The sequence below is a fragment of the Antennarius striatus genome, chromosome 15 (genome assembly GCF_040054535.1).
Source record: "Antennarius striatus isolate MH-2024 chromosome 15, ASM4005453v1, whole genome shotgun sequence".
Lineage (NCBI taxonomy): Eukaryota > Metazoa > Chordata > Actinopteri > Lophiiformes > Antennariidae > Antennarius > Antennarius striatus.
Window position 1 is genome coordinate 15,060,569 of NC_090790.1, and position 22,716 is coordinate 15,083,284.

Below are 22,716 nucleotides of genomic sequence, written 5' to 3' on the forward strand. Positions count from 1 at the left end.
TACGCCAACAATCCGCCCTCCTCTCCATCTCTGGGTGTTGAAGGAAGGAAATGATGCAGAAAATTTATTTTAAGATGGAATTAACATTTATGCTTCAGCTGTTCGGTTTCCATCAAAACCTGGTCAGAAGCTTTTAGTGGCAGAAAATGGACGATGAGACCAAATTCAAGTTGTTTAGTGGTCATTTCTTCAGATAAAACCTCATAATTAATAAATGTGAATTTTCCAAATACACACCCAACAAATCAACCTTGATGACATTTTTAGCTTTTAGCGCGTTGCTAGTGTTTACTGATGGAGGTCAGTCTGTAAACTGGTTCACGGCTACAGCTGTTTAGAATTGCTGAACAACCCATGCTCATTTCTGAAGTCTGTGACAAGAAATGCAGTGCTAGCTGAGAGCTAATATCGATGAGAGGCTAACGGCTAAAAGGCTAGAAAACAGGAAACATCAAATGTTGAGGGCAGATGGTCGGATATGACGAATGTCCATGAGAATCACTGAAAATAGGTGCAAAAGAAGGAAACATGATGGCAGCCATTGAACAGATTTACATGAAACCTTCAGGTGATCAGAGTAGGAGGAGAATCCGCTCATGAGATCAAGAAATTCTGGATGAATCTGGGTTCTCGTGTCGGTTCTCTTGTGAGAAGGCTCTACATACAGGTGGTGAACGCAAACAGGAAAGAGACTTTTGGAGGAACTGATTATGCTCTCTCAACGTTCCTCATGTTTCTGTAGCGTAGCTTCATAGTGAGGCTTCATTTATCTCCTAACAGACCCCCACACTACCCTCCTTGCCAACATTTGGGCTGTTGTTTTGGGGCGTTTCTGGGCTGTTATGCGATGGATTCGTGTATCATGGATCCACAGCGGCCCCTGCTCTCCTTTCCTTCCTGACGGGAGTGGACAGCTGACAGCGACCCTCACCCAGCAGATGCTCTGTGCTGATATCTGGGACACACCGGTTTGATCTCTCTCTCCGTCTATGTAATGTGTAGAGCCGCTGGGCTCTGGACCAGTAATCCTGGGCTCCTGCATCGAGGCCCCTGGGGGCCCTGAGTGTCAGCAACACATTTTTCTCTGCCACACACACTCAGGCAGCATCATTGACACCTCGGAGCTAAATATACCTGGAGTGACAGTGACAGGTGACTGGGCTGGTCCGCCGGCCAGCAGCTCAGACGGGAGGTCAGCGGGTGTGACGGGTGTAACGGAGGGGGCGGCGTTTGGGGGTCAGGGTCTGTGAGCGTTGGCTACCTCGGCTCACAGCGGACTGATCTCAGATCCCAACGCAGCCCCGTTCTGGGTCCCCCTCCTCTCTAAGCCAGCTGGTCTGGCTTGACTTCACTCCTTTCACGTTGGTCTATTTTTTTTTATCGTTTCTTGTTTGATACAAGGATTGATTGATCCAACCCACAGCTGGAGCTGCTGGGGAACCTTCCAGGTGAAGACGCAACAACAAGCACAGGTAAGTGGGCTTCAGCACAAAGACTGGTGACATATGTTCAGTGGAAAACTGGAATATTGTTAGAGGACAATAAGAAAAACATGTTTACTGGGCTGTACAAGAAAATAGAGGCTGGAGCTGGAAGCTGGGTTGAACAAGCGTCATTTGTTCTTCTTGTGGTAGTAGCAGAAAAAAGTTGTGATACACAGATGTGATCAGATAACGCTGATGCAGCTAATGTGTTAGCAAACAGTTGGTGATCTGTTTTTTGCTCTCGCACCAACTCTTGAGAGAAACATCTCTGTGTTTGGCTGACTAAGCGTATGCAGGCCAATTTTTCTGGTTTAAAAAATAAGACAGAAACAATGAGTTGAAAGTGGCTAAAATGCTCTGACATTCGATTCATTAAGGATAATAAATATACAAGTAGGAAAAAGCAAAAATTATTTGTTTTTGTGTTCACTTTTCAACCACTTGGTGGCGCCGGATATCAGCTGTTTACGCCAAAGTGATTTTATAATGTTAGCACAGCTAATGTGTAAGCATAAAGTTGTGTTTTTATGCATCTGGCAGATGGGGAGCAGCACAAGCATTAATGTTTCTGGTTAGCTTTTGACTTGTTAGCTTCGAGGTAATCTCTCCTTCATTGTGCGTCTAGCAAGCTAGGATTAGTTTAGATAGAATCAAAACTATGAGCTGAAAGACACTAAAATGTCCTGCAGCCGCTGAACTGTGAGCCATTATTAATATAACGTTATTGACTGACAAACGTTAATGATAGTAAATGATATGTGAGCTAATAGCTGCATGGTTTTCATAGACGGTTGCAGTATTTTTTGTTGTTGTTGACGGTAAATGTGCCAGCGGTACACTGAATTTGAAATGTTTTCTGAAGTTAAAGTGAGGTATTTTCTATTTAGTACTTTGTGTCCTGGTTGTTCATCCTAATTAATGATGAATATCTTGTTGTTTGTTTTTGGGGGTTTTTATCTAAACGTTGAAAAATGTTTTTAGTTCATGGTAAAACTGAAGCTGCAGACATAAACTGAATGTGAAATAATGACAAATAAACCATCTTTAACTTAAGATTTTCTTGCGTCCAGGATGAATGCTGTTGATATCTTTTAATGTGTGGAACAAATGAGGTTGATTGCATTCGTTATTAAATGTATCAAATGTTTTTGCATATTTCCTCAAACTAAGCGTTCTCTAAGCTTAATATATTGTGGGTTATGAAATAAATCACAAAGTCAAACAACAGTTTTTGAAAGTATATGCATGAAAATATACAAATTTCAGATGTCATTTAAAAACCACCTGACAATCGAATGATCTTCTCTTCTGAACTCACCCTAACCCTAAACCATCCACCTCCACAAAAGTTAATGGAGTCTAGGTCAGTTGTTTTTATGCACTGAAAAAAGCTCCGGTAATGTTAAAGAGAATAAACAGCAATTCCCGATCCCGGTCCAGATCTGGAACACCAGTGGTTTTTGACCCAACCCCTGCAACATGTGGTTTTAATTTTTGAAAGACATCCTGCAGACAAACAAAGACTGGCTGAAACCACGTGCTCCTGTGTGGAGGGGAGGATAATATTAATGTGTTGTTGTTGATGACAGAATATTTTCAACTCATAAAGACGTGTCAGCACGACAACGTCAAATTCAGACTGTAAAACCTTTTGTTCTTTGTTCTTTTGTACTCCGTTACAACTATTTGTCGCATTAATTCAGTTTAGATTTGTACGAACCAGCTGATGAGGTGCCACCAGTCTGGTGCAGGTTTGTGTTTCTGAAGTTAAGACTGAGCTTGATGCATCTGTTACTATGATGTTTTGATGTTTCCATGATTTCAAAGATTAATGCATTAAAATATGATTAGTTCCAGCCGTACTGAATAAAAGAGCATTCTAGTTTTCAAACTCTCCATATGTTCAAAAAGCACTTTGTGCAACCGGCAGCCAAATCAATTCCAAAGAAATTAGTTTATTACTGTTGAAGACTAAAAAAAAAAAAATTTTGTTTGCTCAGTAAATAAAAGAACCCTTCTGAGGGCTAACAGTCTTCTTACATGTAATTAAAACTGTAATCCGAAATTCAAAAACAGTAATTTCATCAAATACGCAAATATCAAAACCTCTAATTTGTACTAACCTTGAGCAAATGTACATAGGGGTAATTTATCTTCAGTCCCGTCATGTATAAAAACACAGGTGCACTTTCTTCTGCGTCCACTTGAAGGCGGTAGCGATGCGGCGCAAACGATATCTAGCAGTTAAACCTGTTGGAAACTTTAAAAATATTAAACACAACTTTATTTTTAATCCCGTTAACTTTATTTTTTATAACACAACAAATGTTTCTCATCTTTTTCATTGCTTCCTCTTGTGCGTGTGTGTGTGTGTGTGTGTGTGTGTGCGTGCGTGCGTGCGTGCGTGTGTGTGTGTGTGTGTGTGTGTGTGTGTGTGTGTGTGTGTGTGTGTGTGTGTGTGTGTGTGTGTGTGTGTGTGTGTGTGTGTGTGTGTGTGTGCCGCCTCTTGACGTCCAGGTGCTTGCTGACAGTCTGGGAAGCGCGCGCACCGGGAGAATCACCGCAGGACGGAGACACGCAGAAAGTCGCGGGAGACATGCGGAGCTGAGCGGAGAGGTAAGGCTCTGTGTGTGTGTGTGTGAGTGTGTGTGTGAGTGTGTGAGTGATGCGTGGGGGCTCCACACGACTGATAAACAACAGGAAACAAACAGCAGCGGGGATCGGTTGCTCTGACCGTCAGATTGTCGTGTGGATCCCGGAGCTGCGGCTCCGTTAACAGCTCGGTGCAGACCCCTGGACCGGTCCGGTGGAAACACTCAGGACGTGTTTTTTGATGGAACATTCAAAGTGTGTTTTTCTCCTCTGCAGCAACTCCCGGTAAGAAACGGACAGAAGTGATGTTAGAGCGGGAGAAAGTTTGATGGGAACTCTTTCTGGGAGAACCTTTAGGTTTGGGTTTGAAATTAAATTAAATTAAATCTCCATTTCCTAAAAATAATAATACTGTAGGTCAGTCGTCGTCCTGTAGTCTCTGGGGGGCTTCAGGTGCATTCACACCTCCTACTTCCATACATCCATGTTGATGTGTCCTCTAGGGGGCAGTGAAGAGACTCGCGTTTCATTGCCAATGGAAACACGAGGCTGTGATTCTGTCTTTGTTAATTAAAGTGTGTGACGTCATTAAATGCCTCATAATATGTTATTTAATATCAGTGTGTTGGTCTCCGCCCCGTCGGTAAACATTCCTAATGCGGCGCTTAAATGATGGTGGCGCTGCCTCCAGTGGTCCCTGCTGGTACTGCAGACGTGTTATTCTGTCCTCCAGAGTTAATGAGCCTTCTAGGAGTTTGTTTGTTTGTTTGTTTGTTTGTTTGAGGTGTTATTGATTCTTCTATATGAAGGTTTATAGTTGTCATTACAAAATATGTCAATGCTCCTGCTAGGGTGGGTTCACTTGTCCGTATGTTTCACCTCTCTCTGTATCGGTCATCTCTGCAAAGACTTGTGGGTAATTCTACCAATCAGGGCTCAATTTAGTGATGCTGGGGCCCGAGTCAATCCCAAGATCCTCGTTTCTGATCGCTGTAAACGTTCACAGGATAAACAGCAAAACCGATGTGGACGTTGGTAATTTCAACCATCAGTTATGTTGTTTATTGATGGAAGTGGAGGAGACAACAGGGCTATTATTGATTAACAGATAAGTGACATGAAAGGAAAATGAGAGAAGAATGAAAATTACGTTCAAGAGCTCCTCATGTTGTTCTAAATGGTTGTTGTTGTCATTTATTTAGTTGTTTACCATGTATGGCTCAAATTTTACTATCTACGATTCCTTGTCTTCAAGTAGTACGTGAATTCTAATTCATAATTACGGAAAATTTTAGGAATTGTTCAAATCTCTTTGGAAAATTAGAATAAAATAGTCGATAAATGTCAGAAATTGTATTTTAGTTTTTAAGTGAAACTATTTCTTTGCTTTCACTAAAAATGGTGGCGATAAATGGGACTGAATAATTATCTCATGAATGCAAATGAAAAATTGAAAAAAGCACAATCAAACGAAAAAAATTTCAATTAAACAGCTTTTATTATTATAATTAAAAAATAATTAGAAATAATCTAAAAGAGACACAATTGCGGGGGGGTAAAAAATGTGCCAGAAGTTTGTCAGATGGCATTGAGGACGTCCTAAACGGAGGAATCAGAGTCAAATAAGTTGTGAGCTGGAAAATGTGATTGTGCTGTGGTTGTGAGTCCTTCAGACGTGAGCCATGTTGTTTAGCAGATGTCCGTATGATCTCATCCACGTATGCTGAGCATGTGGAGTGTTGTCTGAGCCGCCATGACTCACCGGCTGCTTATAGGGGGGATCCCTCACCAGACCACACCAGATCCAGTTACCCCACATCTGAGACCTTAAAAGGGACTCGAACCAGTAATTAGCTCGGATTGGTTTTATTTTAAGTTGATTGAGCCGACACATTGTTCTGCTTCACATACATCCGAACACAACCGACGGCGCTCCGACGTCGGGATGAACTCATTTCAGACCTTCGTGCTAACAGTGAAATGTGATTATAGCCGAGGGCCTCTAAGACATAATGAGTTCATCTTTACCCCCAAAGTGTTTTTAATTAGAAGGAGTTCTCATTTAACTGTCAATGTAACCAAAAGTATGTCCAAATTGAAGAGACAACAAAAAGATTAGGATCAAACACAGTTTAACAGCTACAGAAGGTAATTCAGTCGCTGAATGAAAAGAAGATAATTGTTCTAAGTCAGTTCTTGCAAAGTAAAACCCTGTAAGTACAATCTGTAAAGTTTACCCTGCGAGTGAAAATTATTTTATTTTTTTCTAATTTAAAGGGAACGTCATAGAGGAAGTGAATGCTAACAAATCGCTAAGGTTTTAGCTTCTGGGAACCTGATTTTATTTTAGTTACGTAATAGATTCAGCTATTTGGTTGCAGCTGATAACAGTAGATAATGATAAGTAAAACTTCAGTCATACTTATTTTCGCCTGTATTTAAAACACACTGAAGGAAACAAATGCTGATGTTAGTCTCTCAGCTTTCAGCCTGAAAAATGGCTGCTTTCCTTACGGCCTCTTGCCATTGGTTGTACTTCCTGTCTCTGACCAACACTATTGGTCCGGAATGTGGTCTTTTCACAATGTCCCTCCCCCTCCTGTCTGTCAGTGGGCGAACCCTAGACCCCCTCACCCCCCCTGACTCTCACCCCTCACCCTTTCCGTCTCGCTGACACCAAGACATGCAGAGTGTCCTGCCAAGGAACACAGGGGCGGCGCCACATGTCGCCCGTTAGCGGTGTGAACGGTGCGCAGCCTTCAAGCCCGCTGGAAAATCATTGGTGTGGGGGGGTGGGGGGCAGTTGAGGATGGTGTGATGTGGCTGGTTTCCATCTGTGTGTGTGAACCAGAAACCAGCCTGATTGTTGTTTGGGGTAAAAAGTTCATTCTTTTATTTTACGCTGAGGCTATAAATAGCAGGGCGGTTTGTGAGCGTGGGCGTGTGAAGGGTGGAGATTTACTGTCATCCTGTAAAAGATCAAACCCCACATTCAATCAGAGCACACACACACACACACACACACACGCTCGCCGCTTCTGATTGTTTTTACACAACTTCTCACGTCTCCGTTTGGCCTAAAATTCCCTTTTAATGACAACCTGCTGAGTCTGCAGGTCTAAATTTAAACCGTTGATCCTGGACTGTTTAGCAGCAGCGTGACTCAGATGTTCATGATGATACCGACCATACTTCAACGCTCTTCTGCATCAGAGTGTGAGTGGTGTTCTGTCACAGCCAATCAGCTCAGACTCACCCTGACAGGTGTCGTCAACACAGGTTGTAATTGAAACCGATGATCTGATTTTCTGGGTTAATTGTCATAAAATGTCACATCATCATGTTTCCACATCCCAAAGGTCCAACTTCTAAACCCGCTTCTTCTACTGTCGCGGGTCGCAGGGTGCTGGAGCCTATCCCAACTGACTAGGGGCGTGAGGCAGGGGACACTCCGGATGTTACGCCAGTGCAACGTGGAACCACGGCACCGCACAGATCCCAAAAGTGACATTCGGAGATATTTTTGGTCCTACTAATGTGGAGAAACAGAGGAATCAAGTTGTTTTTAAATGCATAAAAGCTTCACATTTTCGAAATGTGTAAAAAAGTCAAACGTTTTTTATCGAATTTGTTTGATCAGAGCTGCCTTCTAGGGGAGAGAGCAGCTGATTGGACGGTATGGGGAAGACACGTGAAGTACCGCTGTAATATAACACGTCAATAAACGTCGACTCGCTGCCGTTAATTTTCTGCCCCTACCCCTCATTAAAACTCTGACTCACACCTCAGGTATGAGTTTAATAGTTATTAATTCAATGCAGCCCTGAGGCCTAGGGGCTGAAGATACCTCTGCTCTCAGGGACGGTGATATCAGCGGCACTCTGCTTCCTCATTGTCGTCGTTGGGAATGCAGGAGTGTCGGGTTATGGGTGCATTTTTTTGAAAGAGGGAGTGAGCTCCTTCATAGTTGTGAGCAGGTGTGGCTCACGTTAATCTATTATTACCAAAGTTTATGTGGCGCTCGCAGTGCGACAAACATTCCATCCTGTCACAGACACAACAGAAGAAGAACCAGGATGCTGGTGCGGAGTCGACGGCATGTCGGCAGGGAACTGCTGCTAAACAAAAATAAAATGATAAAAACACACAGCTGGAACAGCGTGGTCCATCCCTCCAATGATGTTCAAGGAAATCTGTTGCGTAGTTTTTGTGTAATCCTGATGAAGCGACCAGACCTATATGACAGCTAACGCTGATTCCTGAGTCTCTCCCTGAACTTGATTTTGCCTCAAAGCCACGGGTGGGGTGTGGAGGTTTTTGGACAGCAGAGAGTGAAGGATTTTTCCACAATGGTAGATGAAACTTTTTTTTTTAAACGTTTCCATTTTACACACTTTTGCCGTCTTCTGATTCGATCACAGGGAAACAGCTGTCAGAGCAGTGATTCGTTCCGTTTGACCTCCGTCTGGATGTTTTGTGTTCCAGCAGAATCACTTAAAACATCAGAACCTAACCTGGAGTTGGACTCAAATCACCAAGAAGGTTCTGTTCTCAGCAGTTCCTAGTTGTGTAACTTTTAGAAGAATTACACAAAACCTCTTTGATAGATTCTGATGAAACTTAGCAGAAACGTTGAGCAGGTTCCAGAGAAGAACCCCTTAGAACCCAGCTGGAGATCCAGGAAGCTTTGGAGTCCGGGTTGGGGTTTAGTTTAGTGCCCTTCTAGTTTTGCACTCACAGACGCAGAACTCACGCCTGCATCATCGTCTTACATCTTCCTCCTACTTTCCCATCATCGCTTGAGCCCGAGGGCCGCCATCTCCTCCTCCTCTTCCTTCATCCGGCTGAGATGACACGAGGAAACCTGTTGTGTTTGTGTGTTTGTCTCTGAGTGTGTTCATCCGATTGAACTGGACGACCTCTTAAGCTGCATTCTGCAGGAACACACGGGTCACATGGCGCCGTCTCGGGCCGACAGTAGAACACACATTCCTGTGTTCTGGAGTCGCGTCCTGGGTTTTGTGCCCAGAGGCTCCTGAGATAAAAGATCGGTTTATATCTCATCCCTTCAGAAGGAGAGGGTGTCTTCCATTTGTGAGGGTCTCATTGTGAGCTGCGAGGTGAAGAAGATGTTCAGTGTCAGCTGAGGAGGTTTGTTTGTGCTCAAACAATCATCTTTATTCAGGATGTTTCAGCAGAACCATGAGTGGAACCTTCAACCAATGAGGATTTGGCTCCAAGAAAAATTAAATGTTTTTGTAGTTCTAGACAAAAAAAACTATTAATCAAACACATTTTTGGCGTGACTGAGACGAGTTGACTTGATCAAAAATCTTGAGAACAAAACCACATTTTTGATCAAGTCAACTCGTCTCAGTCACGCTAAAAATGTGTTTAATAGTTTTTTTGTCCGATGTGTTAACAATAACGTGATATTTTAAAAAAGATTCAAATGTGAATGCTTTTCATCAAAATCAGACTTAAATCTTTTGTTTTTCTGTTACTAGAATGATAATGAAACGTTCATGCATGTAAAAAAGATTGTCAATCCCACCACCAGGGAGTTATATTAGCATAATTTAAGATCATGGCGTGTATCAAAAGTGCATTGCAAATAAAGTTTGATAATTAATCCGTCTGTTGCTGAGTTATTTGCTATCTCTCCACCTGGGGTTGTTTCTGTGTGTTTTGTCAAACCTCTGGATGTTTATTCTCTGGTTGCTGTTCCACTAAGAGCTGATGTCTCTGCGCTGTTTGCCGTCAGACGATGCGGTTGTGTCATTTCCTCCTGAAGGTACAGAAACCCCCCGAGGATGCTGGGTGTGTCCAGGGGATTGGGCTGCGGCGAATGGCCGGGCGTGCAGACAGATAATGTGCTGCCTGTTTGTGCGTGCATGGCGGTTAGCTGTTCATTAGAGCATGACATGAAACGCACACGCAATCCACTGCTGGTAATTAAATGTGGTGTTACTACATGTTCCTGTTTTCTTTTGTCTTTTTTTATTACACTGCTGTTGACTTTTCACGAACCCCAAGAACCAGTTTGTCCTCTTCTTGCCATGCTGAAGCAGGGGTGTTGACATCTAATGGTTTTAATCCACATTATGTCTTCTTTGCAGGAGTCAGAGGTTCAGGATTAAAAAGTCAAACTGAGAAGCCAAGAGCCGATTCAAGGAGACAAAGTTTGTGACGACCAAGAAAAATCACCAAGATGGGGAGGAAAAAGATTCAAATAGCGCGGATAATGGATGAACGCAACAGACATGTGAGTACACAAGACTTTTTTCAAACAAAGGCGACTGGATTATCGCCTGATGAAAATCACTGGAGATTATTTCTCTCATATTTATTAGCTCTTTAATTAAAAAACACAAAAATTAGCTTCAGATTCAGCCTCTTTTACGCAGTCTGCTTTTTTTCAACTTGCTTTTCGGTATAAAAGTCACGGAAGTGTTAAGTTGCTCCACCCCTAAACTCGCCTTGCTAGCACTATCATCAAATCAGAGTGAAGGAGCGATCCGATTGGATGTTTGGTGATGAGCCCCAACCAGAAGATTCAAGAAGAAGCTAGTAGCACGTAAAGCCTAAAAATGACACTTCACGTAATTTCAAAAATCATAAATCTGAAAACTGAGGTTTGGATTTAAAATATAAAAGTAAAAATAATTCATGAAGGCACCTTAAAAAGATCAATTTAAGAAGAGACGTGAACCAAACAAGCTGTGTGATTGAATGTGAGTCTGGTAGGATGCCTGGTAGCGGCATGAGAAAGATAGCGAAGAACACACACACACACACACACACACACACACACACACACACGTCGTGGCAGCGGTTCCTCTCTTCCTGTTATGACAGGAAATGCAGGCACATGTGCTTCCTGACCCTCGTAGCAGGACTGACCTCATCTTTAGTTTGTCTCAGCTTCTGTTCGTTTCAGCTGCTGCAGAAACAATCAGAGAAAAACAGAAACAAAGCGGTGAAAGTTGAGATCTGGAGGAACGCTACGAGACGAGAGCGATGGTGTCAAATAAAGACTGATATATATTAAAACGTTAAGATCAACCATTTATTTACACCCACAAATAGAGGAGACCAATTTTTTTTCTTACATAAATTCTAGATTAATTTGTCATGGAGGCTCTACAGGAGCAGCCAAATGTGATCAAATTTATTCAGAACATTCAACACGGGGCTAAGATTAACTTTAAAGATAGATGAAATAACTGTAGCTGTTGTAAACAAATGTATTGTTATTCCCTGTTATTCCCCTTCCCTGACCCTGTTCAGCTGACAGTCACAAAAATAAATCCTTATTTTCTGCATTTGGTCCACTTTCAGGCAGCCATTGATTTCAAGTGTTTTCGGTTGGAATCAATGGGCAGGCTCTTAAAACTTGCATGAGTCGTGTAATCCATCAGCACCAGCATTAGCTCTGCATTTAGTTCCATTATTTATGTATGGAAGTGGCGTCTAAGTGCAGATTGATTTCAACGCTCCGCTGCATCGCCTCAGATTTGCTCAAACGAATGGAAATGGGGAAAAACGCAGTTCTGAGACTTGAAAGGCCATGAAGCCATTTAGTAGACGTCCATCTGTACGTCCGTCATTCTTCATCTGTACATCATCCATCCATGCATCTTAAAGGCCGTCCTCTCTCCTCCAGGTGACATTCACCAAGCGTAAGTTCGGCCTGATGAAGAAGGCGTACGAGTTGAGCGTGTTGTGTGACTGTGAGATCGCCCTCATCATCTTCAACAGCACCAACAAACTGTTCCAGTACGCCAGCACAGATATGGACAAGGTTCTGCTCAAATACACCGAGTACAACGAGCCCCATGAAAGCCGGACCAACTCCGACATTGTGGACGTAAGTCAGATCCCACAGGATCATTTAATCAGGATTTAGTTAACCTAGACTTACTAAATCTGAATATTTACTCCCTTCTTTCCTCTGTGCTAGTAAACTAATAGACTGACTCATGACTGATTGATTTCTTACCTCCATTAAAGGGGATTTGTTTCCATCCATGTTTGTTTGTTGGCAAGATTTTACAACAGCCTCTTGACAGATTTAATAATGACATTTAGAGGAATGTTGAGTCATTGGCCGGGAAAGAAATCATTAAAGTTTGATGTGCTTGAGAACAACGGGGCGGATCCTGGAGGATTTTATGTTTTATTTAGACTCACAGCCTCATTTATAGACTGTGTTGGTGGGGCCTGATCAATACTGGACCTATTAAAGCAAACTGTCCTGAGTTATGTAGCTGTGTTAGGGGAACACACACACACACATACACACACACACACGCCTTGTTTAATGATGGGAGATGTTGGTGTTCTTATTTTGGATTTGCTATGGAGACGTCTTTAGAGCCGTCAGGCGGTGACGTTGGGAACAAAGGTGTTGTTTTCACATGTTGGTACCGTGTGTGTGATTCTACCTATTCCCTCCACACGGCTGACCACATGGCCTCTTGGCCCACCCGTCACAACCAGGCTTACACCCTGTAATTCTCTGTAATCTACCACAATCCAGTTCAGCTCATTACTCTAATCTGTGCAACCAGCCTCCTCGTTTCCGGGTTTTTTACCTCTGCTGCCCACTTTTACCTCCACGTCACGTTTCCTCCCTCATCACGCTCGGTCTCCCGTTCCTGGCTTTGGTCTCATCCTCCACATTGTTCCCTCACAAACTGATTGAAAATGCAGCTTTTATGTTCTTCAGGTTAGCGAGAATATTTCATTACCTCCACCAGTGAGAGTTGAAGGCAGTCCTTACATCACTCATGTATGTTTTCCTGTTTGGAATCTAAAAAAGTTGATTATGGACATTCCCAAATTGCTCATAACAAACAGTGGATGTGATCACGTTTTTACATGTGTCATCTGATCGCCAACAACAAAAGCTTATAATAGCTTTTTTACTATGTTCTTCATACTGTTGGAAGACCATGCTATCCTGGGTTAGCCTAAGATGGTATCTCTTCTTTACTAGCTTACTGGTTCCCTAACTTTATCTGATCAAGGACCCTGAAACAGATTGGGTCATAGAGCGCCCACTTTGTATGAATTCTGCTTTTAGATGTTTACTATAGAAGGTGATCTAAATAAAAGTTAACAAAACCTTGTTAAAGTTTTATCAAGAATGCTAACTTGATGCAAAATTACATTTTTAAAAAAAAATACCAGTAAAAAGATAAGCGACAACCTAAAACTCCTGTCTGATAAATAGAATATGTATGATTCACGATGTGGTTTGTCATTATAATGAAATTTAAGTCAACTGAACCTTTAAGGAAAACACATTGAAGAAACAAGAAATACCAGTAAAGATTTATTTTGTATGTATTTCAAACTAAACTTTCAATTTAAACACACCAAAGTCATCTGCTAAAATTTTCTTACAGCTTGTTAAATACAAGTTCCTCTTTGGGAGTCTGATTCCTCCATGTGATTCCTGCATTAGCTGCTAACACCCGCTAGTCGCCCAACTCACCACGCTTAATCTTACTGCTCTCTGATTGGACAATGAGAGGGATAGACATCTTTGAACGGCTGTTTAGCCTCAACGACACATGGCACAGCACGGCATCGAGGCGACGGTGCCAAGGTCACGGTCGTCGTGCCAAGTTGGTGAACGGAATGTTAAAGGAATATGTCAACCCTTCAGGTGGACGCGGTTCTGTTAGCCTAGCATAGAGACTTAAAGCTAGGGGAAGAGTTAGCCTAGCTTCATCTCCCTCACCTACAGGACCACACTGCGTGACATAGATTCGTTTTAAAGGTTTTGAAAGGTCAAGTCAGGCCCAGAGTTTAGTCAGGGCCTGAAATTTGACCCCGACTGATCTCATGTGAGTCGGCTGTTGATGAACCTTAAGGGTTGCGAGTTTAACAAAGGATCCTTCTGGACTGTGAGTCCCATTCAGTCGTGAAAAGACTGTCCACCAATGAAATGTCTGCCTCACAGGAATTCAGCAAAAGAGAGGCTCCTTTGTTTTTCATCCGTTCCCCCCCCCTAATGTGGCAGGTTGGCATGTTGCCTCTGGGGTGTGTATGTGTTTGTGTGTGTGTGTATTTGTTGTGTGCGTGTGTGTGTGTGTGTGTGTGTGACTATCAGCTTACTGTATTGTGTTGGTTTAGCCTGGGAACCTTGCTGATATTTATAAATCTGCCCTCCTTACTTTTACTCCACATTTTTCTCCGGCCTGTTCTGTTCGTGTTTCGCTGTCCTCTCAGATTAGAAACAGATGAACTTTTTTGTGCACACACACACACACACACACACACACACATACACACATACACACACACACACACCGACGCTCACAGAGTAAGTCCAGTTCCTTTGTGTTGGCCAAGATCCCTCCCTGCTAAATGGCTGGAAACCGGTAGTGGTCTAAAAATAGTCCTGTACACAGCTAAGAATAGCCATGACGGTGCTGGGAGTGTGTGTGGATGAGTGTGTGACTGGATGAGTGTGTAGAACAGAGAGGAGGAAGACAGGCTGAGCAACGACCACAAGCTCCTATTCTTCTTCCTCTTCTTCTTTCTCATGTTTGTTGTGCATGTATTTAATAATCCTGCAGGCAAGTTTAGGAGAGCAACAGCAGACGTGTTTGTCTCACAGGAAGTTTCTGATCTTACGTTGATTCTAGTTTGGATTTCTTTTTTTCATAAATTTCAGTTCAAGTTAAAACAATCTATTGGACTTCCCTGCCATAAATAAGAAGTAACTTCTTACCAGGTTTGCGTCCCTGTGTTTGCACATTTAAAGGTACTTCAATGCGGTCGAACTGAGTAAAGATTCACGTTAATCCAACGGGCAAACGTTCCAGAGAAACAGAACAGAACAGAGAGATGAAGTCACCTGTTTGAGTCAAACCTGAAGCCAGTGTTACATCGGAGGAAACATGAAAAATATGGATGTGATTGACAGAGTGTAGCTGCTACAGCTAGCATTTACCTGGTATTTACACCTCTGTAGCATGTCTGTGTCCAGAGCTTTGACTAGTGTTAGCGTGTCTGTGGCTAAGGAGGAAGAGACCACCCACGTAACTGAAAAAAGAACTGATGGAACTGAAAAGCAGTGAGGATGAAGGTGTGGAAGGATCAGTGAGGAAGAGGAGCAGGTCTGGCTTGACGTTCCGGCGTATTCCCTCCGTCCTCAGCTGTCGGCAGGAGGCTGGTCGCACCACCTGCCACACATTCCTGACGCTTCTAGCTTCACTGTAATTCAAAAGGAAGTCTTCAACTTTGTTCGTTTGACAGCTGAACATTTAAAAGAATTTATTTAATGACAGTTTTGCTCCATTTTAAACTCAACATACATGTTAAATCTAAAGGCCAGCGTGATTCACGAGAAAGAAAACCTTTTACCAATATCTGGACTTTCCCATCATCCCTTTCTTTCTTTATTTTTCCTGGTTATTTTCATATCTTCTGGCAAATATTCAGATTAACGGGTCAGAGAGGAAATAACTTCTTCATGGTCACCCATTACATTCATTCATCTCTTGAGGTCACATGTGAAGTCGACCCAGTGACGGTGTCCATGGAAATTGAATTATGTTTTTTGAAAATTTCCCTTCTTAGTTCATCGTGGAAAAGATTACAGTTTTATCGCTGCTCTTCAAATGAAATCATGAATTTAATGTCTTTTTTTTTTTCGTTCTAACTGGCTTTAAGGGCACTAAACATTGGCGCCTTTAACAAACAGACTAATCTGTCTCGCTGTTTTAATTTTATCATAATTTTATCTTTGCTGGTGGATGATTTATGTTTCTGAGCTTTAACTTCAAACGGCTTTATTTTGTAATTTAGTGAAAATTGATTTCCATGATTTCCTGCTGGATGGCGACGGCCGCTGTTTTAATGGACGAGCCAGACTGACAGATTGCAAGAGAGGGAGAAACTCCTCCGAGCTGAGGTGCAAAAAATAGCCTTCTACGGCCATCGCTCCTGTAGCCAGGCTAGCATTGGTGGTAGCTGCCCCACCCTCATCCTCCGGCCCCCTACCCTCCTGCTCTCAAGCCAAACAGGTGGCATGACTGGGATGAATGGGATAGCTGCACTGGGCCCACCACTGAGCCCAGTGTGTGTGTGTGTGTGTGTGTGTGTGTGTGTGTGTGTGTGTGTGTGAGAGAGAGAGAGAGAGAGAGAGAGAGAGAGAGATGGACTGGGCTAATGAGCTGTGAAGTGCTGAAGCAGGACCCCAAGAGCCAAACAACACACACACCACACACACACACACACACACACACACACACACACACACACACACACACACACACACACACACACACACACACACACACACACACACTCAACCAACCCTGTGCTCAATTCTTATTAAAGAGTTAAAAGAACAATATTTCTTCTAACCTTTGGTGTAAATCAGCAGAAAGCCCCTCAACATGTGACTGAAGTACAAATCGGACAAATGTTTCAAGGCAAAAACATTTAAATGTTCATTTTATCCACGTTCTGATGTGAAGAAACCAGCAGGTCTGTTGGGGCCTTCTTTGGCTCCTAAACGGGTCTTCTGTTGGATTATCTGCTCCGACGGCGCCCTCTAGTGTCTGAGGTGGACACGGCAGTTGGTCAGAGGCGGAGGAAGATCCACTCATCCATTCACTGTGGATGTTCTCCACTAGATGTGAACGTTCAATGTAAACGGAAGCAAATCTGAACAGCAGGATGTCCTCAGTATGAAAAACAAAAGTATCTTCATCCAGTGATGTAATCTATTACTGCTGCACTAAAGTATTTTAACAGTTATTTCTTTTCTATTGATAGTTTTAGAATTTTGTTCCTATGTGTAGAAACACATCAGGATATTTGTCCCTGATGTGTTTGTTCACCTGATGTGTTTGTTCACCTGATGTGTTCACATGTTTGTTTTCTTCAGACGCTGCGTAAGAAGGGCTTAAACGGCTGCGACAGCCCCGACATCGAAGCCGACGACTCCGCCGGCCAGAGTCCAGAATCAGAAGAGAAATACCGAAAAATCAACGACGACATCGACCTGATGATCAACCGGCAGAGAATCTGTGTAAGTCGACGCCCACCGTCCGCATCGGCGGCGTCCAACTCCCCTGCTTCACGCTAACAGCTCCTGATTTGTCCAGCAGGGTCTGCCCCCCTCTAACTACGACATGGGGGCATCCATCCCAGCCGGTAACACCAGTGGGCTGCTGTACGCCCAGTCCGGAATGGGATGCGGCCTCAGTAGCCACAGCCTGATGCAGCCCATGTCGCACCTACAGAGGAACAACATGTCGCCCCAGCGACCCCCCAGCGCTGGGAACGCAGGTATGTATGTGCAATGGTGAACACGGGGGTTAACGGTGTGACGTTCTGACGGAGCGTGTTCCCGTCTGCAGGAATGATGGCGTCAGAGCTGCCCGGCGCCGTCACGACCACTGTGGGTAAGTCCACTTCCTCCCTCTGGTTCCTGGAGTGTCTCTGCACACCTGTCACACCTGTCACACCTGTCACACCTGCCCTGTAACCTCCTGTCTTTGCTCGCAGGAAACGGCAGCTATAGCAACCATTGCCCCTCCCCTGGAATGCTGTCTCCAGGAGGCGTGGCCAAGAACATGGAGAAGAGTCCTCCCCCAGCGAGTATGAGCCGCAAGCCGGACCTCCGCACGCTGATGCCGCCGTCCAACAAGTGCGGCACCATGCCGACGATGGTGAGTTCACCGTCAGCCGGGCTGGTTGTTAACGGGAGACTCATTCCGGTGTTTGCTTTAACGCCGCAGCCTGACGATTACGACTTCCTGTTGATGAGTAGATCTGACGTAAACACAAACAAAGGTTTTCTGTCGACGTGAAGATGAGTCGTTTTCAGCGAAGTTTCTTCGTTAGATTAGTTTTATAATGACTTTAGGGCGCATGTGTCAAACTCAAGGCCAGGGGGCCGAATGTGTCCCGCCACATTTTTTTATGTGGCCCATGAGAGCAAAAAAGGTCAGAGTGTTTAAAAATAAATAGATTTTAAAAAGTGTGCTCTGACCAAAAACTACATTCCCCACAATGCCGTAATTAAACCCATTTTAACATTTACAAAAACGTTTTAAACAAAGTTAATGTCTTGATTTGTGTTCAAAGTTTTATTTCTTTATTCTTTTGGATCGTTTGATCCTTGATTGATGGAGTTCTGTGGGTTTAATATCCGGATAAATTAAAAGGATTTATTTACAACAGAGAAACAAGCAAACTATTATGTTTGTAACTTGAATAAGTAATAAATTCAGTCATTTAACATTTAGGAGTAATTTCATTTATTTTACATTACACGGAGTTATATCTGGCCCTTTGAGGACAGCCATGATGCTGATGTGAAACTCAGTTTGACCCTCGCTTTAGGGATTCAGCTCCACTGAGGTTCTTATTATTATATTAAATTAAGGACAGTTTTCTTTGTAGTTGCTTCAAAAAATATGTTATTTAATATATTTAAATCTGGATTCGTAAAATTCCTCCCAGTGATGAAAATTTAGTCGTCTTCATCTTCCAGATGTTCTTGTTCTCTTTGCAGAACCAGAGAATCAATCACTCTCAGAGCGCTCAGACGCTGTCCACCCCCGCCGTATCCCTCGCTGCCCCGACTCTACCTGGACAAGTGATGGGCGGGTACCCGTCCTCACTCTCCTCCTCTTACGGCTCAGGTGATTACGACACACAAAAGGGGCGGGGCCTGACGTAGAAACTGATTAATTACGTGTGTGTGTTTTCCCTCAGAGTTCTCCCTTGGCAACGACCTCTCCTCCCTCTCCGGGTTCGGAGGTTCTGGTCTTGGGTCCGTCGCCAACTGGCAGCAGCATCAGATCCAGAACGTGCAGCCCTCCGCCCTCGGACACATGGGGTGGGTGTCAAGCAGACGTCTGACCCAATAGGATCAAACGATGGATCAATCAATATTCCAATAATGAGTCTCTCTTTTCTTCAGGAACTTGTGCCAGAGCTCCACCCTCAACCTCCCCCCCTCCCATCACCTCCACATCAAGTCCGAGCCGGCCTCCCCCCCCAGAGACCGGGGCGTCGGCCTGATGGGCACGGGGCTGGGAGGAGGCGTGGCCACGGCCGTGTATTCCGCAGCGGGGCGGGGTCCCGGCGAGGCGGGACACTCCCCCGGCGACAGCGCGTCCAGCTGCGGAAGCTCGTATGAAGGCAGCGAGGAGCGTGAAGATCACCATGGCAACGACAACTTCCTGCTCCGGCCTCTATCCAATCAGGAGGAGCACCACAGCCCGTCAGTGAAACGCATGAGGCTATCAGAGGGGTGGGCGACATGATGGGCGGCGGCCTGCCGCCAGAGGGGAGGGGTCGTCGCCATAGTTACCAGATAGTGTTATTATTATTCTCATATTCTTGTACTGAGTGGGCGTGTTTCAGTGTAAAGGTCAAATGAGGGGTCAGATGTGATGCAGGTGTACTGTAGCAGGACTAGAGATCAGGACAAGTGTTTATCAGCTAAACACAAACGACCAATCAGAACGTTTCTCACGTCTTTTCGACTCAGCAAATTTTTACTGGTAGCAGTTCTCTGCATCAGAACAGTAGCAGCCAATCAGAGACAAGCATCCATCTGAGAGTGGGGGAATTATCTGTGATTCTGTAAATTTACAGGTTTATTATAGTCCTAAAAACGGACAAACCACCGGCGGTAAAAAAAACTATTAAATGATTTTCTCCTTCTTCACTTAACAATTTAAAAAACAGGAGCTATTTTAAAAAAGACTTTTATTTTTTCCTGCTCTGTGAGTCGACGTGAATCTGAGGGTCAAACGTCTTTAGTTGGATAAACCGTCCGGATGAGCATGTACTGAAGCAGCTGGCGGTCTGTCGCTGTACATGTATGGCTTGTTGTGTGTGTGTTGGGGGGGGGGGGTTGTTAGTAAATAAACAACAGGTCACATGATCAGGTGTGTATGAAGCTAACAGTGAAGACGTCTGGTACTTTGAAGCTACAGGTGAAGCAGGCGTGTTGAGGCGGAGCGGCCAGCCCACGCCGTGTTGCAGGTTCAACATGATCGCACACGTTCAGACAGGAAGTACGGAAGGTGGCGACCAGGAAGCGGGTAGAAGGAGAGAGGAAGTCAGAAGGGGGGGGTTAGGGTAGGTCCAGACGGAGGGGGGACAGGGTGGGTGACTGGATGTTAAAGAACGGTTTCTGCAACAGGTTGTGTGGAAGAGAGGTTTTGGATGATGTTCACTTGATGTGAAGTCGATTATCAGAGTTAGGGAATCATTTTCAGAGCTAGAATAAATGTGTTTTTTTTAGTTGATTCAGACCAGATACACAAAAGAATGGAAGCACAGAAAGGCCAAAGTTTTATTTTTATTTTAATGGTTTGATTTGCTTTAAAAAATATCATTTAAAATTTGACATTTCCAGGGACAGATGTAAAATTATAATGGTAAAAAAATTTAAACGATGTCAAAATGAAAAAAAAAAAAAGCAACTGAAATTACATTTATCATAAATAATAAAAAGAAGTTCATTAAGAAACATTTGAGTAACACAACATATCATAACAATAGAAAATATTTAATAATATCTTGCAGTCCTTTTTAAAAAGAAGGGACTTTTATACAAACACAGATTAGAAGCATTGCATCTGAATGTTTTCCACCTGAAGTGTTGAAGATTTTTTTTTTTTTAATTCATAGATTTATGCAAAATAAAAAAACTGTTGAGAAATTGCCTTTAGATAATATGAGATGGTAACTGAGATTCCATCCATTTATACAGAAGGACATCTTTGGAATTACAACTATTTCGGTGTTGTAGTTTTTATGTATTCAGTCCTGGTTCTATTTCCAAGTTGAATAGAAAAGAAAAATTTGTGAATTTTAGCCTTTTTCTGCTTCCATACAGTCAGACTTCGGTGACACCTGAAGCCGCCTCATGTCCTCGTTATGCACACATACAGTTAGCATGTTAGCATGTGCTAATGTGTTTAGCAGAGTCAGGACTGCACTCTAAGCCATATCCAACTGGATGGTGATGCTTTGCTGCACACGTTTTTAGTGTTGTGTTTTTTTGTTGTTATTTTTGGGGGGGAATTTCTTATTATATTAAATTGATATTCCTGGATGTCTCCAGCTCTATTTAAAAAGATGACAGTAATGTAATAAAAAGCGGAGGTGCACAACATTTTCTATTAAACATTCAGGGAGATTTTAAATAAAAGCAAAATCACCCTGATGGTTCAGACGGCGTCAGACTCGATGGTGACAGTCTGTAGTGTGATTATTATAACATACAGTATTTACAGGGGTGGAAGAAGTACTCAGGTCATTTACTCAAGTAACAGTGTCATTACAGGATATATAAAAGTAGTATTTTTTATTTTTGTATTGCATCCATAGGTGCAGATCTAAAAGTTAATGTGTGTTTACATTGTCTTTTCTAACTCACAGAAACAAGCAAAATGTCAATTTTAATTTAACACTTAATTTTAACATTTTTTGTTTAATTTTTAAGAAAAAGTCAACAAAACATACTCAGGAAGGTGAGTGTTGATAATTATTCAGAAATCTGATTTTTCATTTGGATTTTCCTCTATTTTGTATTTTGTTTTGTGAAAAATCATAATTGTAATTTAATTTTAATTTAGCCTCAAGTATTTGTTGAGATTTAATGACTTGAGAATGAGTCAGACATCTGAAGCGGAAGTTCGTATCCTCTGGTTTGATGTAAGTTGTTTTTATAAGCTAATAATGTTTTTTCTCATTTAAAACATTAACTTGAACAAGAACCAGTCAATAAGCTGTAAATAATCACAAAAGTATTGGATTAAAGAAGGACTGATGAGGCCCACAGGGCACTGAGCACTTGAGTAAATGTACTTAGTTCCTCTCCACCTCTGGTGTTCTGTGCTGTCACTAACCCAGGCTGGTGAACCGTTGTGCCTTTGGTTCACCAGGTCTGACCCCCCCAGAGTCTGAGCAGGAACAGGGAGGTGGCTGAGGGTCATCACATTTGAATATTTTGGTTTAAAAACTGTATATTTGGAGCTCCGACCTTCAGCCACAGCTTCGCGTCTGTTTGAGCCCGTTTACCCCTGGGGGGCATTTTTCTTCTGCACTCCGTTTCTGTGATGGCAGCGTTGTCCCCTCGCCGGTCGGCCCCCCGCTGAGGGTCACCAGAGCCAGGAGCTTGTCCTCCAGCGGAGGTGGGGTGTAAGTTAATCACAAATGTGCTCCAATCTCAAAGCGCCCTGATGACAGTGACTGTATCTGACATCATTTGAATGTGTCTGTATCTGATGACATCATTTGAATGTGTCTGTATCTGATGACATCATTTGAATGTGTCTGTATCTGATGACATCATTTGAATGTGTCTGTATCTGATGACATCATTTGAATGTGTCTGTGCTGTAATCCGGGCTTTTATCCCTCTCATAAAGTGTTCGCAGAGGTTGTAGCGGCATAAGCTGGCCTTTGTCGCCATGGAGACGATGTGTCCCAGAAGAAAAACGATGTGCACCTCACGTTCAGAGATCAGCAGTTTGCTCAAACACAAATGTGCTAGTATTTGTATTTTGCAGAAAAATGTACAAAAATAAATGGGCTCTGTCAAAACAAAAACGTCTCTGTGTGTCGTTGCTTCTTCAGCTAA

The 22,716-nt window shown here is 43.1% G+C and overlaps 1 protein-coding gene across 3 annotated transcripts; it reads left to right on the forward strand.

Annotated features, from left to right (window-relative positions):
* The first annotated feature begins 1,287 nt into the window (after positions 1 to 1,287).
* Positions 1,288 to 22,678, forward strand: LOC137608264 (myocyte-specific enhancer factor 2C-like). Of its 3 annotated transcripts, none has more exons than XM_068334507.1 (11): positions 1,288 to 1,472; positions 4,002 to 4,100; positions 10,196 to 10,341; positions 11,743 to 11,946; positions 16,990 to 17,133; positions 17,210 to 17,393; positions 17,465 to 17,509; positions 17,613 to 17,776; positions 18,625 to 18,754; positions 18,828 to 18,951; positions 19,036 to 22,678. In XM_068334507.1, exons 3-11 carry the CDS (start codon positions 10,288 to 10,290, stop codon positions 19,379 to 19,381), a joined length of 1,395 nt encoding a protein of 464 aa, XP_068190608.1. In that variant the 5' UTR covers positions 1,288 to 1,472; positions 4,002 to 4,100; positions 10,196 to 10,287; the 3' UTR covers positions 19,382 to 22,678. The 3 variants fall into 3 exon arrangements, with proteins under 3 accessions (XP_068190608.1, XP_068190610.1, XP_068190609.1); XM_068334509.1 differs by having other exon boundaries at positions 17,213 to 17,393; XM_068334508.1 differs by lacking the exons at positions 1,288 to 1,472; positions 4,002 to 4,100 and adding an exon at positions 4,163 to 4,361.
* The last annotated feature ends 38 nt before the right edge of the window (positions 22,679 to 22,716 follow it).

Coding starts and splice junctions, on each gene's coding strand:
- LOC137608264 (XM_068334507.1), top strand. CDS start 10,288: ATGGGGAGGAAAAAGATTCAAATAGCGCGGATAATGGATGAACGCAAC. Junction 17,134..17,209: donor TCAACCGGCAGAGAATCTGT/GTAAGTCGACGC, acceptor TGATTTGTCCAG/CAGGGTCTGCCCCCCTCTAA. Junction 17,394..17,464: donor CCCCAGCGCTGGGAACGCAG/GTATGTATGTGC, acceptor TCCCGTCTGCAG/GAATGATGGCGTCAGAGCTG.